Here is a 23,843-nt window from a genome sequence, read left to right on the forward strand (position 1 = left end):
GCTTCATATATTACTTATTGTGAGTCCACCTTTTGACACTGACATAATAAAAACACATTAAATAGAGGGGTATTTGTACATTTTGAAATGCTAACCATTTTTCCCAAATAAAGCAGAATGTGTGGAGCCACCATTGGGTTATCAGAAATGTACAGTGGGAACCATTATATCTCCTTTAATTGTTCACAGGCTAAAATCCATCAGATTGATAACCAAAAGGTCAGAGGTTAACATACTTCATTCAGAGGAGGTGTGTACAAAGTTTTTAAAAGAGTTATTCATATATCTAGTGATTAAAATGTGATTACTATTTTTTATTCAAATGATAGAAAAGATTTTACCTTGTTGATCAGCAGTGCTCACCTACTGGCAACATCAATGCCATTTACCAGAAAAGTATTAGAAGAAATCAAACTGTACTTCCCAGTTTGCTCAGCTGGTAAGATATAAGTCTCTAAAAAAATCATCTATTTTACAGGATACTGTAAATGCATCTTGATGGAAAATTATCCTGGTATTGATTTCAAAGTTTGGTTTTATGATGGGGCAAAAATACCCCCAAAGAGAAGATTTAAGTCAGATGAATGAAAAAATTGTGAAATTTTATAACTTCATAGGAGAAAGTAAAGTTAATAGCTTAAAAAAAGACATAAAGATATGTTTGATCCATGCTAACAAGAGTCATTTCATTTGCTTAGCACTGGAATCTATATTTGGAAGAGAGGAAAAAATTATGTCCACACAAAAACCTGTGTCAGATGTTTACTGCAACTTTATTGATAGTTGACAAAATTTGGAACCAACCAAGACACCCTTCAGTAAGTTAATGGTTAAACTTAGGTACATCCTGACAATGCCATATTATTCAGTGCTAAAAGAAATGAGTGATCTGGCTATGAAAAGACATGGAGACATTAACATGCGTATTACTAAGTGAAAGAAATCCATCTAAAAAAACTACATACAGTATGATTCCAACTGTATGATATTCTTAAAAAAGCAAAACAATGGAGTTAGTAAAAGGTTCAGTGATTGCCAGGGGTTAGGAGAGAGGGAGTAATGAATAGACAAAGCACAGAGGATTTTAAGGACAGTTAAACTATTCTGTATGGCCCTATAATAATGGATACATGTTATTATAACATTTCCAAAATCCATCCAAGAAACAATACCAGGAGTAAACTTTGTAAATTAGAGGCTTTGATGATTATGAGCTGTCATTGTAGGCTCATCAGTTCTAACAAGTTCACTGATCTGGAGTGGCAAGCTGTGCTTATGTGGGGCAAAAGATTTATGGGAATTCTGCACTCTCTGCTCAATTTTGCAATGAGCATAAAGTCTACTAAAAACAAAACTGCTATGTGACCTTAGATAATCATTTAACCTCTCTTGTCCATTTTTGCACATCCAAAATGATCAGAGGTAAGTAGATAATTTTAAGTGCCTTCTAACTCTACAAGCCAATCACATACGTGATCTGCAAATTGATCTATAAAAATAAATTAATAGACTAGATTAATCTAATAAAAATTGTAAACAAAATATCAATGTATGTTTAAAAGTAGAATAACATTACTTTCAAATCATAAAGACAATCATTTTTATGTAATAATTAATTTTATCTATTTATGTATTTTAGAAGTTTTCAGTCAATGGCATTGTTTCCTATGCCATTGTTTCAACTTACAAGAAGTCGAAACAGAAACCATTTTTCTTATCTTGTGGTGACTTTCAACGTGATGGAGACAGGGTAAATGAGAAGTGAGAAATACCAGAGTAACCTGGTATTTGAAGAATATACATGCAAAACCATGTAATTCTCCAAAAGCATGAACCCTGCTACATGGACCGTGTAAAGAGCTCCAATGATCACACTAATACAGCCACCTTTCACCTACCCATTTTTATTTGAGAACCACTAATTTAGGCCATTGTCCAAACGCATCCAACTGCAGAATTAACTTATAGGGAATTCTCTCTCAACTCTATTTTCATAGATTTATTGTATTCTTTTCCAGTATATGTTTCTTTTGCTCTTTTATAGTAATTATGGCTATCTCTGTGTGTGTGTGTGTGTGTCTTATTTCACTTGCTAATTTTTCAGTTCCCTATAGATAAGATCTATGACCCTTTCATCTTTACATCGTAACATTTAGTAATGTATTTAAAATATTGGCTGTTAAAAGAATATATAAACACCATGTTGATTCAGAGTATTATTTCATGAATGAGGTTAGACCTAATCCTATAAGCATCCAAACTTCTACCCTAATTACTCATTTGTTTGGTAACTATTTAATAAGAAAACATACTATGCAAGTTCCTTAGTTAGAAAGATTAATGGCACCAATCCTACCTTCAAGGAGCTCACTAATGGGCAATTGGAAAAATTAATTATCTCAACACAATGTAATAAGGGCTATGTAAATATAAACAGGAGCACAAGACCAAGCAGCGATAATCCCTAAACAAGAACACAGGACAACAGAGAGAGAATGGAGTTTTCCACGGGCAAAACGGGGGAGCAGAGGGTGGTACTAGAAAGGGTTGTAGCAATAGTAAACATTCCTAGATGAGTAATATATGAAATAAGTAAATTTGTATATTTGCAAGTAAAAAAAAAATGTTGAAACATTTCAGGAAGAAAAAGAAGGATGTACAAGGAATAGAGGCATGAACATGATCTATTTGAGGAAGTATACATTGCTTAACACAACTGAAGTATGAAAGAATAAAGAATGTAGGTGGGTAAAGCTAAACTGTAATTGATTTTTAGAGCCATGCATTGAAGTACTTTCAAATTATTCTAATAACAATGGGAAAGGTTTTAAACAGAGGAATAACTTTATTATATTTGCATACTTGAATAATATTTAAATGAAGGGCTGACCCTTGTAAATAAATATTTAAATTGCTCTGGCAATGGTTCAAAAAAATGCAGGGATGGGATAAAATTGGGAGTAATAATAAAGGCAGGGCAATAAGTTTGAAAATTGTACAAATAATTCATGTCTAAAATGATTGACAAATATGGGATTAGATTTGAGGCAGAGAGATCAGTTAGAAGTGCATTATGATATAACTTTTTAATGGTAAATGGTATGGGCTTGAAAACAATGGCACTGGGATTGGAAATAAAGGGAAACATGCAAAATATTAAGGCAGTGAGACTGGCAAGATTGGTGTTCTATTGGATGTGATACAGTATTGACTTCCAGGTCTCTAACTGGTCAACTGTGGCAACAGAGGTGCTAAGGCCAGCTTCATGGATATTCAACCTGTGCAGTCACATGCAGTCTTGTATGCAGAAGGGCCCCATACTTGGCTTAATGCTCTACTCATGTGTCTTGAAATCCTTAATAACTTTGAGCAAGGTACTTATTTTCATTCCTCACTGGAGCCCCTTAAATTGTAGTGCTGGTTCTGAGGGATACTATTCACCATGACGTGGAATAGATGAGGAAAATGAGTTTTATTCTCATGAAAAAAAAGTGACAAGTACAGATTTGATTTTTCACTAGGTTGTGGGCTCTTTGCTAGACCTTCGGCTAGTTGCTATAGGTTTTATATGTCTTTGCTTCTGTTTTTATGTAAGGTATCTAGTATATGCTTGATATGTTATGCTATTTTATATGAAACCTCCATAAAGCAGTCAAGTGAAGATGAAAGGAGAGATGCAACTGAAAACAATGTTGGGATTCATCAGCCTGGAGATGATGGCTGATGTCTTGGAGTAGATGAGATAACCTAGGGACAGGGAGCAAAGTGAAAAGAGAAAGAAGTCAGGACCTGAATTATGGAGATTACAAACAGCATAAACTGTAACCAGAAAAATGGGAGATAATATCCAAATAAGGAAAGTCATGGTTCAAATGGTTAAGAGCAATGACTTCAAAGTCACATGTCCTGTATTCCAGTCCTGACTCCACACTTACAAAAAGTATGACCGTAGATTTTTACTTAACTTTTTCAACCTGCAGTTTCCTCAAATAAATTATGGAAATAATAATAGTACCTAACTCATAGGGCTGCTCTGAGGGTTAAATAAGACATTCCATGGAACATACTTATAATAGAATGTAGTACAGAAGAAAAATCAGTGAATGTTAACTGTTAGTTTTTTTTCTTATTATTTTTAAGAACATACAACAAGGAGTAGATATCATAGGAGAAGACAAGAGAAGAGAGGGTTTAAAAGAAAAAGAAGTAGGTCAATAACCAAAATACCTGAATAATTAATCAAGGAACGGACTAGAAAGTCCATTGGATTTATGAACAAAGACGTGATTAATGAGCTGTACAAGAGTCCCAGTGTACCAGTACTGTGTGGGCTGATTGTTTTTGAAACTAAATCTATGTATATCTGATGTTGCTACCAGTAAACATAAAATGATATCCTATTTCTTTTCTGGATACTGTTTGATCCATTTTTTAAAAGGCCCCAATACCCAGTCTAAGAGAAACAGACCCTTGTTGTATACTGATACTACTGTGATTTGTGGGAAAGCTGAAACTCCAACCCCTCTTGCTAAGAGAGGAAGTTCCTGGACACAATTATGTTTGGCCAACTTCCTCTTGGTAAATAAGAAAGATGCAAAGCAGAGCTTTATGGAGAGTGAGTCATCTGCTTTCCTTACTGCAAGGGCTGGGCTTAAAGTGGACCACAGAGACTAGCACAAAACTCTACCTGGCATGAAGACCCAAGTTCTAAAAATATAGAGTCCACAATAAGACTCTGACTGATTGTTCATTTAACAAACATATATTGAGATCCAGACAGTAGACTTGCTACTAAAGGAAAATGCAAAATTGCATAGATATAGGTTCTACAAGGAGCTTTCAATCCAACAGAAAAGATGAGAGAAATACATTAATAACAATCAAACCAGGTAGAACTTGAAATGTGACATGAAAGAAGTTCAAGGTGATTGTAGAATTTTTCACAGCAAGAAAGGTGTTTGGGCGGTCGGATGATGGACATTCTTGAACACCAGGCAAGGAAATTTGAACCTTATTTATTTCACAGGAGCTCTTCAAAGGTTTGGTGGCAGGACCTGAGATGTACACTGACCAACAAGTACCATGCGTCTAAACCTAGGGAACAAGAAAAATAAAGATTGAATATGTGGATTTGGGGACCTGGGCACAGAATTGATAGTTAATATCAGATAGAAGCCCAGAAGAATACTGAAGTTGAGAAATATAGTTATAATTACACTGCAAATATGTATATGTCCAAGGCTGAAATAGAACAAGGAGTCAGTGATTGAAACAGAAAAGATGTAATCAGAATGGTAGGAGAGAAAATCTAAAAAAGAAACATATTAAAAGAGGATTTCTAGAATGATAAAAATAGCCCTTACTGTTATCTGTAACATGTTACACTTATGCTTTCTCATTTATTCATCACAAAATGTCTTGGATAAAAATTACTATTTCCTACAGATGTGGAAACAAAGGCTCAGTATTAAAATGTTCACTTTTGTCTCCCACTTGTTGAAAAGTCACATAGCTAATGGGTGACAGAGTAGGGATTCTTACTGAGGTAGATCTGGCTGAGTAAACAGTGGGAAGGTTCTGGGCTCAGAGGCAACAAGTCATAATTCTAGTCCAATTCTGGTGTGAATTCCCAGGATGATATTTTCCTAGTCAGTTTACTTCCATAAATCTCAGGGGTTTTTTTTATGTTTAATGAGGGTATTCAACTAGATAATTTATTCTATAATGTTCCTTTCAGTTCTGATATTTTATGATTCTATGCTTTTATAATGTTACAGTAATTTCTTGAGAGGGTGTAGAGAAGTAGATGAAACATGATGAGTAGCATAAACTAAAATAACTGGGTCATCTTTTAATCAGAGATATCAGGAAAGAAGAAAAAGATTAAACATACAAAATTTGAGAAATTTTATTTAATAGGCATAAGAAACTGAACTTGTAGATTGGTTGGATATTGGGCTGAGTGGAAAGTTGAAAATGGCTGTTAGGTGTCTGATGAAACATGAATCACTATATTTGACATACAACCCTCAGAGCTAAGCCCTTCATGGGAACTGTTAAATGAATTATCAGAGCACTTCCAATAATTGTATTTTAGCTTTTATATTTACTTTAAAGAATGGGAGGACAGAGAAGATGTGGATAGATAAATCAACTTCCAAATAAATTTGTTTACAAACTATTATAATATAGGCTCAAGGTCATAGGTAGAGTCTTCAGAATTCTCACAGTACGGATCAGTGGCTGGAGCTTACCACACTCCATATTGCAGTAAATTCAAACTCTGATGGCATCATTGACCGACAACCTGGCAGCCTGATTTAATAAATAGAGCAATGGCTTGGAAATCAAGATACATCAACTCTAGTCCTCACTCTACTCTAAACTAGTGGTGTGACAATGGTTAGGGCAGCAGTTCTCAACCTGTGGGTCACGACCCCTTTGGGGGTCGAACGGCCCTTTCACAGGAGTCACCTAAGACCCTCAGAAAACACATATATAATTACATATTTTTTTTGTGATTAATCACTATGCTTTAGTTATGTTCAATTTGTAACAATGAAAATACATCCTCATATCAGATATTTACTTTACGATTCATAACAGTAGCAAAATTACAGTTATGAAGTAGCAACGAAAATAATTTTATGATTAGGGGTCACCACAACATGAGGAACTGTATTAAAGGGTCATGACATTAGGAAGGTTGAGAACCACTGGATTGGGATTATTCACATGGTTGTGCCTCAGTTTGGATTTGGTAGAACCTACTTCTTAGGTAAAATCATCCATCTTAGTGATAGATTCTCAAAAGATACCTAATAAAATTTGAGGGTTAAAGCAAATGATCTGTTCAGTGTTCAGGCTCTTCTCAAGTTTTTAGTATCCATTATTTCACTTGTTAAATTGAATATATATATATATATATATATATATATATATATATTCCTTTAATGTGCTCAAAGATCTTTAAAAATTATGAACTATTACTTTTTAAAGTAAATCAGACAAATTATAATTTAGAATATATTGTTCAAACTACTTTGGGGTTTTACTATTCATTGAGTCCTCCTTCCTACCATAATTCACCACCAGTCACTGAAATATCTACATGTAACTACCTTCTGGTTTACTCCTTTGGAATAAAGGCTTGATTGTCAAGGTTAATTGTGGATCAGATTCCTATAAGGGTATTTGGGATCAGCAATAACCATCTTGTCTCTGGGTTTAAAACCAATATTAACATCTATGAATAAAAAGGAGCAATGTTTTCTGAGGTGCTTTTGTTTGCCTGTTGGTTTTAATAAGCAATCTTTAATTATTTACTCAGCCTTGTGTCAGAGAAAGTCCATGGCAGTCTGGATTTCAGCCTCAGGTCAAGGTTCTCCCCTGCTGCTGGGACACTAAGCAACTAACTGAAATGAAAATGCTCTTTTGAAGCTCCCTTAACCCAGATCTTTGATATATTTGAAGCAGTTGTCTCTTTAGTAGCAGCTTCGGGTGCAGATACTTCAAACACAATTATGGAACTTCAAAGACAGAATTTAAAGACAACATCGCCATTATCTTTAGGACGATTTCACATTTCTGAAGATTATGGTTTTCTTCTTCCAAATCCTCTGGTAAGCATAGAGCCTTTGATAAGGTCAGAAGGGATTGACTGACATGCTGGTTTGTTGGTTTGTTTGATTGACTTATGTAGTCATTAAGAGAGATACAACACAAATACCAAGTTGTTGACTTGGGGGGGGAAATGCTACAAATAATGCAAAGCATAATTCCCGACAAAAGTGTTAGCTCCAGCATAGGAGAGTCCAAATGGAATGTTTTAATGTCATTTTTTTTTTGTAATAGAACGTTGATTCAATAAACTTATGAGAAAATCTAGTAGTTATCAAAAAAGACAGAACTTAGGTAGAGATCAATTATATGGGCAAACCAATTTATCTTGACTTTCTAGTGGGACAGAAAAGAGAACCCAAAGGGCTGATAGGGGGATTAGATATTTACAGAGAAGAGGAAGAAACTGTTGAGAAAGAACAGTAGTTGTTTGTTAATTCTGCTTACGGTTCAACCGGTAAAGTAATTCTATTATGTTGGTTAACCCTTATCAACACTGCTTCCTCCTTGAATGTGGTCTAAGGCCTGCAGCGCTAAAACTGAGAAGTCCCAGAATCCACAACCAGGAACTTTGACGTTTGGGCTAGCTGAAGTCTAAAAGAAGTTGGTTTGCTCAAAGTCATATTAGTGACAAAAGCAGAACTAGTACTCAGGACTCTTGACATATTTTTTTCTACTACATCGTAAATAAGAGGCAAGACCACTCAGTTAAACTCTGGATCCAATATTACTATCATTGCAATAACTTATTAGATCCACGTTTTTTCTCCCATGTTTTTTTTTTTTTTTTCTAAATTGCCATTTAACTGTGTTTAAGAATGGGCTATAATTTAATGAGCTTTTATTTAACACCTACTATGACACCTATTTACTTCTGAGTGTTATTAGAGGAATACAGATGAAGATAACATCCATTCACTGGTCCTAAAAGCTCTGTTGTAGAACTGTTCGTTGTGAGACCAAGTGACAAATCTGTGAGTAACTTGAGCATTAAAAGTAATAACTTCAGAGTGTTGTGCAGGGTAGGACTGTAGCACTGAGTACTGGATTATGCTGTTTGACACTGCCACTTGGATCACCAAAAGTCTCAATTTATTAGAAACTGAGAGGATTCCAAAGATGTGGGATTTCACAAGTTAAACCAGGAAAGTCCTGGGCAAACCAGATTGCATCAGTCACCCTAACTTGCACTTACAAACTCTTGGCCCCAAGAGTTTTTTTTTTTTTTTTTTTTTTTTTTCTCTTGGAAATTTTATTGGTCCAGGGAAGGGGAGGCAGGCAGGCAGGCAGCCCCTGCCTCCTGCTGAGGGTGCCACAGGCCCTCACTGTTTCCCATTGCCATAAGTACTGCTGGGCCCTCAATTTCCATTTCTATTGGATGGAGATCTAGTGCCGCCCCCATTCACTGGATTGCTGTGGAGCCTGAAAGCACTTTGATAAATGCAGTTTAAGGACTAGGAAGCCATTTATCCTGATCTTCAGTCCACTGCTCCTTAAGAACTCCATTCTGTGTGTGTAACTTGACTCAGGAATATTCCCATTATCCCTAGTTCACAAGGAGGAAAGGGCCCAGAGCCTAACAAGCTCTTTTTGGGCTTAAATATGTAAACTGAGCTGAGGAAAAATATTATAAACATTGAGGAGGGCCACAATTAATGAGTTCCTCTCTTTGTTGTTTCTATGTTGAAAGTTTAGAAAATGAGAAACAATAACAACATCAAGTGTTGTCCTGAGCCAGACCATATTTGTCCTGTGATTTGGTTGATGGATATCCCTTAGTAGAAATTCCCATTATTGAGCTCATATAAAAATTCCCTGGCAAACTGGGTCTACTTTATTACAGTCATAAGCCAGATATCTAAAAGTGTAGTTGTTAGTTTCAGTTTTAGTTTTCTCTCATTCGTGTGAGAAGTTTAAATATCTCCCTTTCTGGGAAGATGTGTGGGAAGTAAGAATCTACCTTGGGTTGCTCAATGGGTCAGGAAACAGTCATCAGCCTCTCCAGGCAGCAGTACTGTTGCAACTGATCAGAAGGGAAGATATCAGTCACCAACTTAGCCAAGGGGACGAATAAGATTTGCTTTCCTTTCATTTAAAGCAAGTGATGTTCCTCTAGCTCAACTGGTTCAAAGATGCTCTTTAATTAAACTTAGTGTAAATATCTACTTCAAAGTCTCTCTGAAAAAAAGTACAGTCATGCTAATGAATAAGCAAACATACTGGCTTTGGGGAGAAGGGGCTGACTTGGTTTCAAATGCTCTATTTCCATAAACGCTCCAACATTTCCGGGGTCCAACATTTCAGTTTGGAAAATGTATACGTCTCAGACTCATGGCCATAAATATGACACAGAAATCTTTTGCCAGATTGGTGTGTGTGTGTGTGTGTGTGTGTGTGTGTGTGTGTGTGTGTGTGTGTTTGGTTTGATGGGAGCAGGGAGTAATTTTTCTTTAGATATAAAGGATCTGAGGAAATTAGCTTGGCAGTAAAGGAGGGACCAAGTCAATTATAGCAGAAAATAAGATTGGAGTAGAACTGAGAGACCTTGAAAATTAGCCTCAAGAATTTGGATTTCATGCATCTGGTAAATGACATGATGCAACTGGCATTTGAATATTTTTCTAGAAGAATGTTAAGTGCAGGGCAGATTAGAGCAGCAGTTCCTGGATTGCACACCACAATGGCTCAGGGAGCTTTAAAAAATACTGATACCAGCCCTGGCAGGATAGCTCAGTTGTTAGAGTGTTGTCTCATTAAAGCCAAAGGTTACTGTTTGATCCTCAGCCAGGGCACATACAAGAATCAACCAGTGAATGCACAAATAAGTGGAACAACAAAAATTGATGTTTCTCTCTTCTCTCTCCTCTCTCTCTCTCTCTCTCTCTCTCTCTCTCTCTCTCTCTCTCCCCCTTTCTTTTTTCTCTCTCTTCCTTTCCCCCATCTGAAAATCAATAATAAAATGTTTTAAAGAAAATAGTGATGTCAAAGCCCCAACCAGAACAGTTAATTCAGAATTTCTAGCCTAAGTAGCTCAGTATTTGAAAAGCACAGAATAAATAGAGGGCAATGCAGGTGCAAATAAAAGAGGAGGGCTACCCTTACAAGGCCGGGTGTGGAATTAAAGGTCCTATGCTGTGAGAAACACTGAGAAGGGTCTTGGAAGTAGTTTAAATGCAAAACAAAGGAAAGGAGGACTTTGAAATGTGCCATGGAGCAGACGAAAAGGACTGGTACAAATAGTTCTGGGGATGCAGGAAACTTTATTCTTTATAGTGATCATGCAATCATTTAGGAAAAATAAATACATACATACTCTCCTGCAAAATTCAAAACACCTGATAGAAGCAATGGACTGCCACTGCTTAAAAGGAAAAGTAGCAAAATAATTGCCACGGGAGGCTATAGTTTCCAGACAGAAGGTATGCGTAGGAAGAATTCAGATACTTCCCTGAAAAATTGTCACCTCTGCGAGGATCTGGGGCTTGCCTGATCATGTTGACGAGGAATTTGAGGCAATGATGGTAATATAGTGGAGATAGAGACAGAAAGACCAAACTTCACAGCAGTGAATGTTGATCCATAAAAATGTATTTGCAGTGAAGGAGATTGGATGCCGAAATTTAAGAACCAAGAAAGGTGAACAGAGCAAAGGGGAACAGATGGACAGGATAAGGAGAAGCACAAGGAGGGACAGACAAGATAGTTCTCTGGAAACCAGAATTTTAAACAATGAAGCAACTTAGAGTTTCTCAAACAGAATATCTAAGCTGTAGAGAAACTTGAAGCAACATGGGGAGAGGTGAGCTGGCACACCCTAAGCTTGAAGGATGAAAACATTAGGCATAGGAAAACAGATCTGCTACTTTCAGTCCAAATGAGGCTCAGGAAGTGTATTCTTTTCTTTGGGCCAATATGTATCACACCATGTGTCTTAATTTGATTATGTAACATATAATTATTATAAATATTACCAACTCCTTTTAATAACATATTATGGACATATTATTGATAAAATATATCAAATATATATAAATCCAGGCTTGTGAGTCCCATAAATTAACAATCCACTGTTTTGAAATCTTACTTCACATTTCTCTTTATTGATAGTTTATTTTATTATTAATCTCTAGAAATTGGAAGACTTCTGATACATGATAGCTCATCATTAGCCACAATATTTTTATGAAAAAATATTCTAACTATGGCAATTTTATCACTAAATTCATAGAAGTATATTAAATGAAAATTGGAAATGTTGAAAAATATGAAGCTAATTTTTTCATAGCTCTACCACAAAATCAAAATACCTTTGGTGCTTTGGGATAATTTGTCTAAGAGTGTTTATGTCTGTGTGTGTGTTTGAAAAATTATAAAGTTGTAACCTATATTATGTACTTTTAACCCAACTACAAACCTTTGCCTGAAGTAAATCAGTCTTAATATAATTTTAATGGTTGTATCAAATCCCATTTGTATGATATATTACTGAAATGTAAATGAATTAGATATTTAGTAAATTTCAATTCATTTTCTTCATATATAAAACTGATATATAAAACGTGTGTCTACTCTACCCTTGATGTTTTAATTCAAACCAAATAATTTGCCCCAAATTTTACTATCTTGTCCTAAAAATAATTTGTAATCACTATCTAATTCTGAAAACCATTGTTTAAAACCCTTCCCCATCTTTCACTCTAACCTCCAAACCATTTGTTCTGTCTCTTTAGAGTCAAATTACTGTCCCCTGATTTATATTATCTACATTTATTCTGGCATTTTATTTATAGCTTCAATGTAGTTATATTTTTTCACTGTTCTCTATGCTTAATGATCTTAGACAGAGGCTTAGTGTACAGATATGAATAAAACCAGTATGAGCTCTGTATTCCTAGACTGAAGAAAATGTTGACAGAGTATGAGAACAGAACAAAAACATTGTGCATCCTAGATGAACTAATTTGATGCCAATTAAAAGGCTTTCATATTTTTCCCAGTATTTATTATGAGAAAAGATTGAGCTCTTTTTTCTAGGTGGAGAGAGGGGTCTGAGAAGTTGAACTACTCTCTGTGGTAGATAATATATCATGATTATTGAGACTGGAGAAATTTTAGGTGGTGAGCTTTTAATTACATTTTTCATTTTCTCCATGCTTCATTGGTCTATTTAGGTTTCCTATTTTCAGACAAAAAAAATGTGATATTTTACAATTAAAATAAGGATTCAATTCAGATTTTCAAATGTATTAGCAAAACTTATTTATACCATCTCTTATACTTTATTAAAAATTGAGATTTTTGTGCTGGTGAGGCTCAGTGGTTGAGCGTCAACCTATGAACCAGGAAGTCATGGTTCAATTCTCAGTCAGGGCATATGCCTGAGTTGCAGGTTCAGTCCCCAATATGGGGCATGCAGGAAACAACTAATCAATGATTCTCTCTCATCATTAATGTTTCTATCTCTCTACCCTTCTTCCTTCCTCTCTGAAATCAATAAAAATGTATTTTGAAAAATTGAGTTTCTTAGTTCCTGTTAAAGGCCCTTTGTAATATATAACAACATAATAATTACTATTAAAATTTGTGCTGATCTTGACCTATATCTTGTATTATTAACCTTAACTATACTTTTTTCATCTGCACTTCACAAAATATTCATTTGATTATAATGAATGCAGCCCTTTCTCTGAAATATACCTCTTAATGCACACCTTTCTCTATTTCCATCCTAGTTCAGTCCAGCATCATTTCTCCTCTGGATTATTGCCTCCTACCTTGTTTTCTTATTTCTATGCTTGCCCAGCTATAAAACTTTCTCTGCAGAGCAAAGGAACTCTTCAAAAACAAAAATTAAACCACGGGACTTTGCTCTTTAAAACTTTCCAAAACTGCTCTTTAGAACAAAAACAGATATTTTAGTATAGCCTACAAAGCCCGTCATTCTACTGACCTATCCCATCAAAGTTATTTGTTATCTCTTTCTTCTCATATTACTTTGCTGCAATGTCACATTGGCTTCTTTCTATTGAGCATTGTCTTTTATTCCATTGGAAACCATCTGCTTCAAATTTTAATCTATCTGAGAATTTAAGTTCTAATTTTTATGATATTAAGATTGTCACCCTACCCTAGCTGGTTTGATTCAGTGGATAGAGCATCAGCCTGCAGACTGAAGGGTCCCTGGATTGATTCCAGTCAAGGGCACATGCTGGGGTTGTGAGCTTGATCTCCAGTAGGGGGCATGCAGAAGGCAGCCAATCAACGATTCCCTCTTATTATTGATGTTTCCATCTCTCTCTCCCCTCTCCCTTCTTCTCTGAAATCAATAAAAATATGTTTAAAAAAAGATTGTCACCCAACTTCTCTTTGTTGATATTTGGCTGGTTTATTTTTACTACAATTTTTAACCTTTTTGGCTTTTTTTAAAGTTTGATTTATTGAGATGACATCCTATACTAATAAAAGAGAAAAATGGTAATTGGCGTACGACCGATACCTTTTTCATTGGCTAATCAGTGAGATATGCAAATTAACTGCCAACTAAGATTGGCAGTTAACCGCCAAAAAAGATGGCGGCTAATTTGCATATTGCAGGCAGGATGGTACAGCGCCATCAGAGAGCGGGTTGGGGGTGTGAGTGCCAGCAGTCGCCCGAGACCTGATCCCGCCGGTAGACCTGGACACGGGCCAGCGAGGCGGCTGCGGCGTCTGCCTGCACTCACGCCCTCAACCCGGGAGAGCGGGTTGGGGGCGTGAGTGCCGGTGGTCGCCCGGGACCAGATCACGCTGGCCGGCAGGGCGACTCGCCCCCAACCCGCTCTCCCACCCAGCAGGGGACCCTCATTTCCCCCCATCACTGGTTCTGCCCCCAGCCCAGGCCTGACGCCTCTATCAGAGGCGTCAGGCCTGGGCTGGGGTCAACGCCTGAGGGCTCCCAGTATGTGAGAGGGGGCAGGCTGGGCTGAGGGACACTGCCCCCCCCCACACACACCCAGTGCACGAATTTTGTGCACCGGGCCCCTAGTTGATTAATAAAATTATATAGGGTTTCAGGTACACAATTCTATAATACATCATCTGTATGTTATTTTCTTAACCAAAAGTTTTAGTTAATTTATTTAACCAGTGTTAATTTAACAAAGACTTCATTATTTTTATAGGTGTTTTATTTTAAAAGGCTATTCTCTTGTAGGTTATAAATGTATTGAGAAAAGTTATCCAAAAAGAAAGCAAAGGATGGCTGTGCATTCATTCAACACTATCCCAGAGTACCAGCAGTCTCCCTTCAGGATTATTTAATCATTTTAGGGCTGTCCCTTTGTTTGACATGCTATGTACTATTGGTTATGTCCCAATCTCTGAAGTTACAAATTAACTTGTAGATTTTTATGCGAAAGAACTGCAAATTATTTCTGTTGGATAGAAAATATAACCCTAAAACGTATGATTGCACTGCCCTCTAGGATATTTACCAATGATATATTGAACCTAGCAATTTGACTTCAACATTATTTTTAAAAATCTAAACATACAGTTTATCACCCTTTTTGAAACAACTTGTACCATCCTGCTGATTCCATCATTAATGAACTATCTATATTTTGGACACAAATTCTATATTGGCATGAGTCATTTTTAATTTTTTTGAAAGTAATTCTTTGACAGGTGTAAAGTCTAGTAAAAGAGTAACATAAAATAAAAAAAGTGGTTTTAAAGGAAAGCCAAATATTGTATTATTTTTGTCCATCACAATCTGGGTCTTCTGATGATTAGAATCAGGGAAGAAAAACATGTAAAATGTCTTTTAATTTCCTATCCCCTGCACCAACCTCCATCCTCTCTGCCCCCATCTCCCCTCTTCTTTGTGTTTTCTCTGAGAGGTAATTGAATGTACTCTGAACTTTGAGTCAGAGAGGTTTGACCTGGCCACTGACCAGATGTGTAATCTTTGGAAAGTCATCCAACAGCTTTTGGCCCTAACTTCCTCTATTTCAAAAAGGATATAATGAGATAATATGACCTAACTCCTAACATGTACAACACAAATGTAGATCGATTAAAGATGTGACCATCAACAATAAAACTAGAAGTACTCTAATGAAATAATTAAAATAACTTCCTAAGCACAATATAAAATGTAGAAGAATAAGGAAAACTCTTGGTTCATTTGACTACCCTGTTATGAATGACTTTTTAAAAAATATATTTTTAATTTATTTCAGAGAGGAAGGGAGAGGGAGAGAGAGATAGAAGCATCAATGATGAGAATCATTGATCTGCCGCCTTCTGCACACTCCACACTGGGGATCAAGCCCACAACCTAGGCATGTGCCCTTAACGGGGAATCCAACCCTGACCTCTTGGTTCATAGGTCAACAATGAAAAAGAGGAGGAAGGGAAAGATTCTTTTAGCAATCTAAAGAGAAAGATCAAGTAAATATTAAAGAGTAGAGTGGCACCTCGATTGAGGTAGTGCTTAAGAATTTCCATGCAAGTCAGGAAGCAGAAATCCAGATGCCTAATGTAATTATCAGGACAGGATTCCTTATCTAGGTATCAGAGGTGATGACTTAGTTACATCTTCTTTTTTTAAAACACACTTTAAAAGACAGGAATATTGCAACCCTGCATATTTTATTTTCTTTTATCAAGATTATATTTCATTGTCTCTGTAACTGCATTCAATTTTTGTTCATAAAACATGTGAATCATAGAGATGAAACAAAATACAAGTTGTCAGTTCAGAGTCAGTTTTCCATGGATCTGTCTTGATTCTTGCCAGCATTCTTAGCTCTACTCTAGTCATTCCTTCTCTTTTAAAAAATTTAAATTTTTTATTGTTTAAAGTATTACATCAGTCTCCTTTTCCCCCCCATTGACCTCTTCCTGGCTGCTCCCACCCCCCCAGCACATGCCCTCACCCTCCTACTGTCTGTGTCCATTGGTTATGCTCATATGCATGCATACAAGTCCTTTGGTTGATCTCTCCCCCTACTCTCCCCTGCCTTCCCTCTTAGTTTGAACAGTCTGTCTCTGATTTATTTTTATTCATTAGTTTATTTTGTTCATTATATTCCACAAATGAGTGAGACCATATGATGTTTATCTTTCTCTGACTGGTTTATTTTGCTTAGCATAATGCACTCCAGGTACATCCACACTGTTACAAATGGTGAGATTTCCTTCTTTTTTATAGCAGTGTAATATTCCATTGTGTAGATGTACCACAGTTCTTTCATCCACTCATCTGCTTATGGGCACTTAGGCTGTTTCCAAATCTTAGCTATTGTAAATTGTGCCACTATGTACATAGAGGTGCATATATTCTTTCTGATTGGTGTTTCTGATTTCTTGAGCTATATCCCTAGAAGTTGGATTACTGGGTCAAATTGGAGTTCTACTTTTAACTTTCTGAGGAAACTCCATACTGTTCACAGTGGCTGCCTCAGTTTGTATTCCCACCAGCAGTGCCCAAGGGTTCCTTTTTCTCCACATCCTCACCAGCACTTGTCATTTGTTGATTTGTTGATGATAGCCATTCTGACAGGTGTGAGATGGTACCTCATTGTCGTTTTGATTTGCATCTCTCAGATGATTAGTGAGGCTGCTGGGAGGGGTGGCTCTTCAGAAATAAATGGCCGCTTAGTTCTGGGACGGTCAGGAATGTCTCAGTGCTGGACTCCTGGTCACCACTCCCTGCCAGGGTCCAACCCTGGACCGGCTTCCGGCATCTCCCCAACCTGCTCTCCTCCACAGCCTCCCCCCAAACTCCACAAATCTGCACCTCCACCTGTACTGCAGCCATGAGTGAGTGTTTTATCTTAAAGGTCATATGAACTGGGTTTATTGAATAAAACGGAAGACAAAACAGAGGCAAAACAACTGCTTGACTTCTAGTTTCTCCTCCTCCCCCACCCGCTGCCCATCATCACATGTCTCAGGAAGCTCTTCAGGATGCCATTCTGGGCTCAGCCTCTCATGGATGTGGACTTAGATTTAGAATGCCCTGCTTCCAGCAGCCCTGTGGATTTCCTTTCCACAGTCGAATATTATGCCTGTCCCTAAGGGACACGGACTTGGTGCCATGTAGCTTCCTTCTGACCTACTTGGCTCAGTGGTCTCACAACTCTCTCCAGCCCAGATCCCAGACCTGGCTGCAAATTGTCTCACCAGCTGTGTATACTTTGCCAATTCTAGGTGGATGTTCTTCGATTTAGATGCTCCTTCTATCTGCTCCAGGATAAGGCTCAGTACATGTCTGCCTAATTGGCTACCATTTTCCCATCCCTTTCCATTGATTTTTTTCTAGTCACTCCCTCTTATAGTCACAGACTATAAATGGCTTAAGTTTCTCATTTCTAAGTGGTGACAGCTCTCAATACACAAATGTCCCCTTTCCTAGTGCCTATGGCTCTCCTAGAAAAGTAATTTACATTTATGGTCTCTATTTTCTTACTTCCTCAGCACACTAAAATTTAAACCCTGCTTCCATGACCATGACCTGGGTTTGCCATATATATTGAATGACTAATAGATATTAGTGACTTCCTGTTTTGGGTTTTTGTTTTTTTCTTTTTCCCCAAAGGGGACAATCTTACTATAAGTTTCTAATGATGCATTTGACCTTCTGAATTCCCTACTTCTGTGAAAGCCTCTCATGTCATGACTTCCCTAAGGGTAATTCTCCGCTGACTCACTGAATAGCTATAAATGCCTTTTTGATTTGTATTGCTGGATTAAGTTCCTCTGTCTCATAAATACCCTTTTGTGTCCTAGGCCTCCTTCCCCTTTCACTTTGCAACTTCTCCCCGAATGACCTTATACATGTATGTGGTTTTAACCACATGTGGCATTATTTCTAAAGTTATGCTTCCTAGTTGTATATTTCTAATATTAATTATCTCCTGAACTTCAAATTGTATGTATGTCCAAATGCCCAGTATACAAACATATTTTAACGTTCTACATATATTTTAGACTGTATCTATCTAAAAAATAAATTCACCATCTTTGTACACCCTCTCTTTGACTCCCTCCTGCATTTCTGTTTCATTGTGTGTTCCCACCAATTCATTCAGTCACCTAATTCACAAACATGAAATCATCCTCGCCTCCTTTTGTTCTTATCCCAGAAATACAATATTTAGTTGTGCATATTGTGCTCTCAAAAAGGAGACCCAGACTCTGGGATAGATCAGAGATGGCAAACATTTTTTCTAAGAACCCAAATAGTAAATACTTTCATCTTTGATACCAAATAGTTTCTGTTGCAACTACCAATTCTGCTGCTGTAATAGAAAGTAGCTATAGACAATTTGTAAACAAATGTGTATGGTTGTGTGCCAATAAAAGTTTAATTACAGCAATAAGTATAGTTTACCACTTCCAGGAATTGAGTCAGGGTTGCTGAAATCCAGTCTATGTTCTACTTAGCTAAATCATGGGCCCAGAGTGGGCATATAAAGGGTGCCATGGGGCTAGTAATCATCTTGCTTTTAGCATCCACACCTCAAAGTTTAATCATCACATCATTTCATTTTTGTTTTCAAAATATCTTTTGAATACATGTCTTCTCCTTTCCAAATTCATTTCCATCACCTAAGTTAGTCTTTGGATGGTAGTTCAAAGATTTTCAAACCTTAATGCATATCTTAAAATCCTACAGACAAAACAAACTTTCTAAAATTCAAAATAAAAAAAATCAGATCAACTTACATTAAAAGAAAATTCTTATGTAACCTATAAAAAGCACATTTGATCTGATTTTGTAGTCTCATCTTCCATATCATTTCTCTTTATATGCTAGTAACATTGGATTATTTATAGTCCCCAAAACACTGTTATTTCTGTTTATCCACAATCCCTTCTTTACTGCCTTCCCATCTTCAAATTTCCACCTAGAAAAGTCACTTTCAAATTCTACAACTGGCCCCAACTGGCCTATTTCTGCATATATTTCCCTTTAATTGCCCACAACAGCTGATAGAATTAAGCACATTTTCCTCTTTGCAAGTTCTTAAGCTTATACACACATTGGTAATTAAGTATATTATTTTTAGATATATCTGATTACGTTTTTTTTCTGTTAGTAGATCATACGTTCCTTAGGCACAAGGATTATATATTAGTCATCTGTGTGTCTGCAGTGCTTAGCACAGGGCCCAGGTTATAGTGAAATCTGACAACAGCCACTCCCGGAAGCTGCTTCTCAGAGAGGTCTAAAGTACTGAGATGATTCTATTCTGAATGCAGAAAGAACTTCCAGATCATTACAGGCCTTGGATGGAAATTGCCAACAAACTTCCTGAATTGATTGAGAGTCACCAGCTTCGAGCTCAAGTGAGCGAGGTATATATAAGTAGTTATTTTACTTTTCAACCCTTTCTCGCCACCCTATTAAAATCCTCATGCTGCCGAAACCGGTCTGGCTCAGTGGATGGAGCGTCGGCCTGCGGACTGAAAGGTCCCAGGTTCGATTCCGGTCAAGGGCATGTACCTGGGTTGCGGGCACATCCCCAATAGGGGGTGTGCAGGAGGCAGCTGATCGATGTTTCTCTCTCATCGATGTTTCTAACTCTCTATCCCTCTCCCTTCCTCTCTGTAAAAAATCATTAAAATATATATTTAAAAAAAAAAATTCTCATGCCACTTTTTCTTCTCAGCATTGTGGAACTAGGTGAGTTCACTTAAGGACACCAATCATTGCCATTGAGTTTATTGACCCAACGTTCTCACCCTTGCTGAAGAGCTGAATAACTTGTTCCTGTTTTGACACATGTGTTTCCCCAAAATTTCCAGAAACTGCATAAAACAATTCCTGGAACACATTAAGTACTCAATTAGGTGTTTTTTTTTGTTTTGTTTTGTTTTTTGTTTTTTTGTTTTTTAAATAAGTCCAGCTTGTGTAGCTCAGCAGTTGAGCATTGATCTATGAACCAGGTTATAATTCGATTCCCAGTCAGGGTACATGCTTGGGGTTCCAGGCTGTATTCCCAGTAAGGGGCATGCAGGAGACAGCCTCTCAATAATTCTCTCTCATCATTGATGTTTCCAGCTCTCCTTCTCCCACTCCCTTTCTCTCTGAAATCAATAAAAAATATTTTTTTTAAATGAAGACAATCTGGTTGGGATCTGTAGGCAAGTTGCTGGGTAAGATTTAGCTGGGAAAGGACCAGCATAGAAATGCTCACCCTATGTCATGTGGTCAATGCTCCCTGCCTCTGAGTGAGTCCGCCTTGAATGTACCAGAGGGGTCTCACAGAATAGTTGAGTCAAGAGAATTTCTGAGTTATAAGGTTAGTGTTGTCAGATTCTGGAGGGATGATTGATAAATCTGTAAATACATATGGGATAAAATGAGAAATATTTGCCAAAGGTATATAAGGAATAAACAGTGAAAGAATGACAAGAAGATGTAATAGGAAGAACATAGATTTTGATTCCAGAACACCTCAGTTTGAATCCTGGTTATTATCAGTTAGTTTCTACATAACTTTGAACAGTGACTTAATCCCTGCGCTTCTGCTTCCTTATCTATAAAATGGGAAAACATGCTGGTCTGATTGAATTGTTGTAAAGATTAAATTATTTTTGGAAGAGCTTTTCGGATTTCCTATCACACCATCGTGTTCAATATATATTTGTATTTCCCACTAGTCCCTTTGCATCTGTCATAGTCTCACAATTCAAAGTGCCATGTCATTTCAAAGAAATAAGAAATGTTTTCTACTCTCCAAATTTCTCCTTTACTGATTATTACATACTTAATGTCCATAATTAAATATCCATTTAAAAAATACTCATCGAATGTCTGCTAGTCACAAGATTAGAGACATTGTACAAGAAACGTGAGACACTGTCTCTGGTGCCTATAAAAATGGCAAACCAAACCAAAGGATTTATTTTCATGCCACATAAAAGGCCCATTAACATGACCAACAGAAGACAAAAAGAAGAAAAAGGTAAGAAAATATCTGTAGTGCAGGAAAACAAGGTAAAATTAAGATAAAATTTTAAGAATGTACATACCATATTAAACAAATCATAGTGATCTACAAATGAGTGTATAGTGCCCATGCCGAGCACTCATCCAAAGCAAGAAGAAGGCCCCCTCCCACCCTCACCTCTGGGCGCCTCTCTCTCCCATCTCAGGACCAGGGCACAAAATCAAGAGGGAGTCCAGGACAGTCTGCAGGAAGATAAATTCAAGTTCAGCTTGTGAACTGCACAGTCCTTTGTACCAGGCTTTCCTCAGGCTTTTAGTTGATTAAACTGCCATAAGTAAAACGAAGGACTTACTCAAGTGGTGCTCCTTATGTATTAACTGTCAATGAGAAGAGGCCAGGAGTGTCCTGCTAACTTTTGTCCATGGAAAACGTGGGAATTGGGGAAACAGCTTCAGCACAAAAGTGAGATTAATCCCCTGACACTTCCACTGGGCTGAATAGTGTAGTGTCTCTTTAAAAATCACGTTTCCTCAAAATCTGTGAACGTGAGATTAATTGGACATAAGGTCTTCACAGATGTAGACAAGATCATATTGCATTAGGGTGCGCGCTAAATCCACTAAGACTGGTATCGTTAGAAGAAGCAGGGAATTTGGACACAGACACAGGGAAGGGCACCACCTGAAGTCGGAGGCACAGACTGGAGTTGCTGGCAATCACCAGAGACTAGGAGACAAACAATGGAGCAGGCCCCCCCCGCCCCCCTTCAGCCTCCAGAGGAACCAACCTTACAAACACCTACATTTCAGATTCCTAATTGTGGGAGAATCAATTTTTGCTATTTTAGCTTCCCAATTTGTGCGCATTTGTTAAGGCAGCCGTTGGAGACACTCTTGGCAGTCTCTATACTTCTAATTACTCACAAAACGTCTAACTAGATAAGACCACTTTTAAGAGACTAAGTAATTTGGAAATCAGTCATGAGAAGCAAATGGAATGGCGTCCAGGACCACACATGAAGCTACATACTCAAATATTTGTCCTCTTGTGTCCTTCACTTGGCACAGGCAACATAATAAGTGAATTTCCTGTTTGGATCTCACATTACTTTAAGGCCAACTACTTATTCTTAGAAATCTGTGTCTTGGTTACAAATAATAATCTGTACTAATAAAAGCCTAGGTGGTCCTCACGTGTGACGTCATCACAAGATGGCCGCCACAAGGTGGCCTCACGCATAGCAGAGGCGAGGTCGGGTGGCTGCTCTGCCCAGTGAGGCCTGGGGGTCCCATGGCTTCACGTGGCATGGAGGAGGCCAGTCCTGGAGGAGGAGGCGGGCCGCAGCAGGGGAGGGCAGCTGGGGGCCATTGGGCCATCAGGGGAGGGCAGTTGGGGGTGATCAGGCTGGCAGGGGAGCAGTTAGGCATCAATCAGGCCAGCAGGGGAGCGGTTAGGGGTGATCAGGCAGGCAGGTAGGCAAGTGGTTAGGAGCCAGCAGTCCCAGATTGTGAGAGGGATGTCTGACTGCCAGTTTAGGCCCGGTCCCACAGGGTTTGGGCCTAAACCAGCAGTTGGACATCCCCTCAGGGGTCCCAGATTGGAGAGGGTGCAGGCTGGGCTGATGGACACAGCCCCCTCCTATGCACAAATTTTGTTCACTGGGCCACTAGTAATAATAATAATAATAATAATAATAATCTTCTTCCAGGAAAATTTGCTCTCCACACCCTCCTGCCATAAAACACTACAGTCAACTGACTTGCTCACAGGAAGCTAGGACACTGGAAACATTATTAGGGAAACTATATCAGCTACTAATCCTAATAAAACTCACCTCCATTCCTGAACACAAATAAATAAGCCCAAATTATCAAAAGTTATGCAGAGAATGAGTGAATCAAAGAGCAGGAGGAAGGAACTGGACATTTAGAGCCAATGACCTCCAATCCAAAACAAAATATGAGATCAATGCTTTTAAAATTTTAATGTAATTAATTGAAAATCATTAATTAAGAATTAATTGATGTCTAAGTAATTACATTTACTTCATAAAAATAAGTGAAGTTAAAAAAAAATAAGTGAAGTTGCTACATAAAAGAAACTATTGGAAAACAAAGAAACAAATAAAAACAAAAGTGAAAACCCAAATAAATTAGAAAAAAATGGTAATTTAGGGAAGTCCTTGAAAAATTGTATAAAGCATAAAGCAAAAATGAAATGCCAGTCTTCAGAAAAATAAAAATATGTGAAAAAGAGAAATGAATGATTCAAATTTCA

At 37.5% G+C, this 23,843-nt stretch overlaps 1 protein-coding gene across 1 annotated transcript in view; it reads left to right on the forward strand.

The window, feature by feature from the left end:
- Positions 1-7,523: 7,523 nt before the first annotated feature.
- IDO2 (indoleamine 2,3-dioxygenase 2) overlaps positions 7,524-23,843 on the forward strand; it is a gene marked incomplete at both ends in the record, with an annotated part of 42,854 nt that continues 26,534 nt past the window's right edge. Inside the window, 2 exons of the mRNA XM_081084578.1 lie at positions 7,524-7,622; positions 19,873-19,968. Of these exons, the coding sequence (XP_080940704.1) occupies positions 7,524-7,622; positions 19,873-19,968 (195 nt within the window). The remainder of the gene's footprint in view (positions 7,623-19,872; positions 19,969-23,843) is intronic.

The sequence above is a fragment of the Myotis nattereri genome (genome assembly GCF_964212035.1).
Source record: "Myotis nattereri genome assembly, chromosome: 2".
NCBI classification, from domain to species: Eukaryota; Metazoa; Chordata; class Mammalia; order Chiroptera; family Vespertilionidae; genus Myotis; species Myotis nattereri.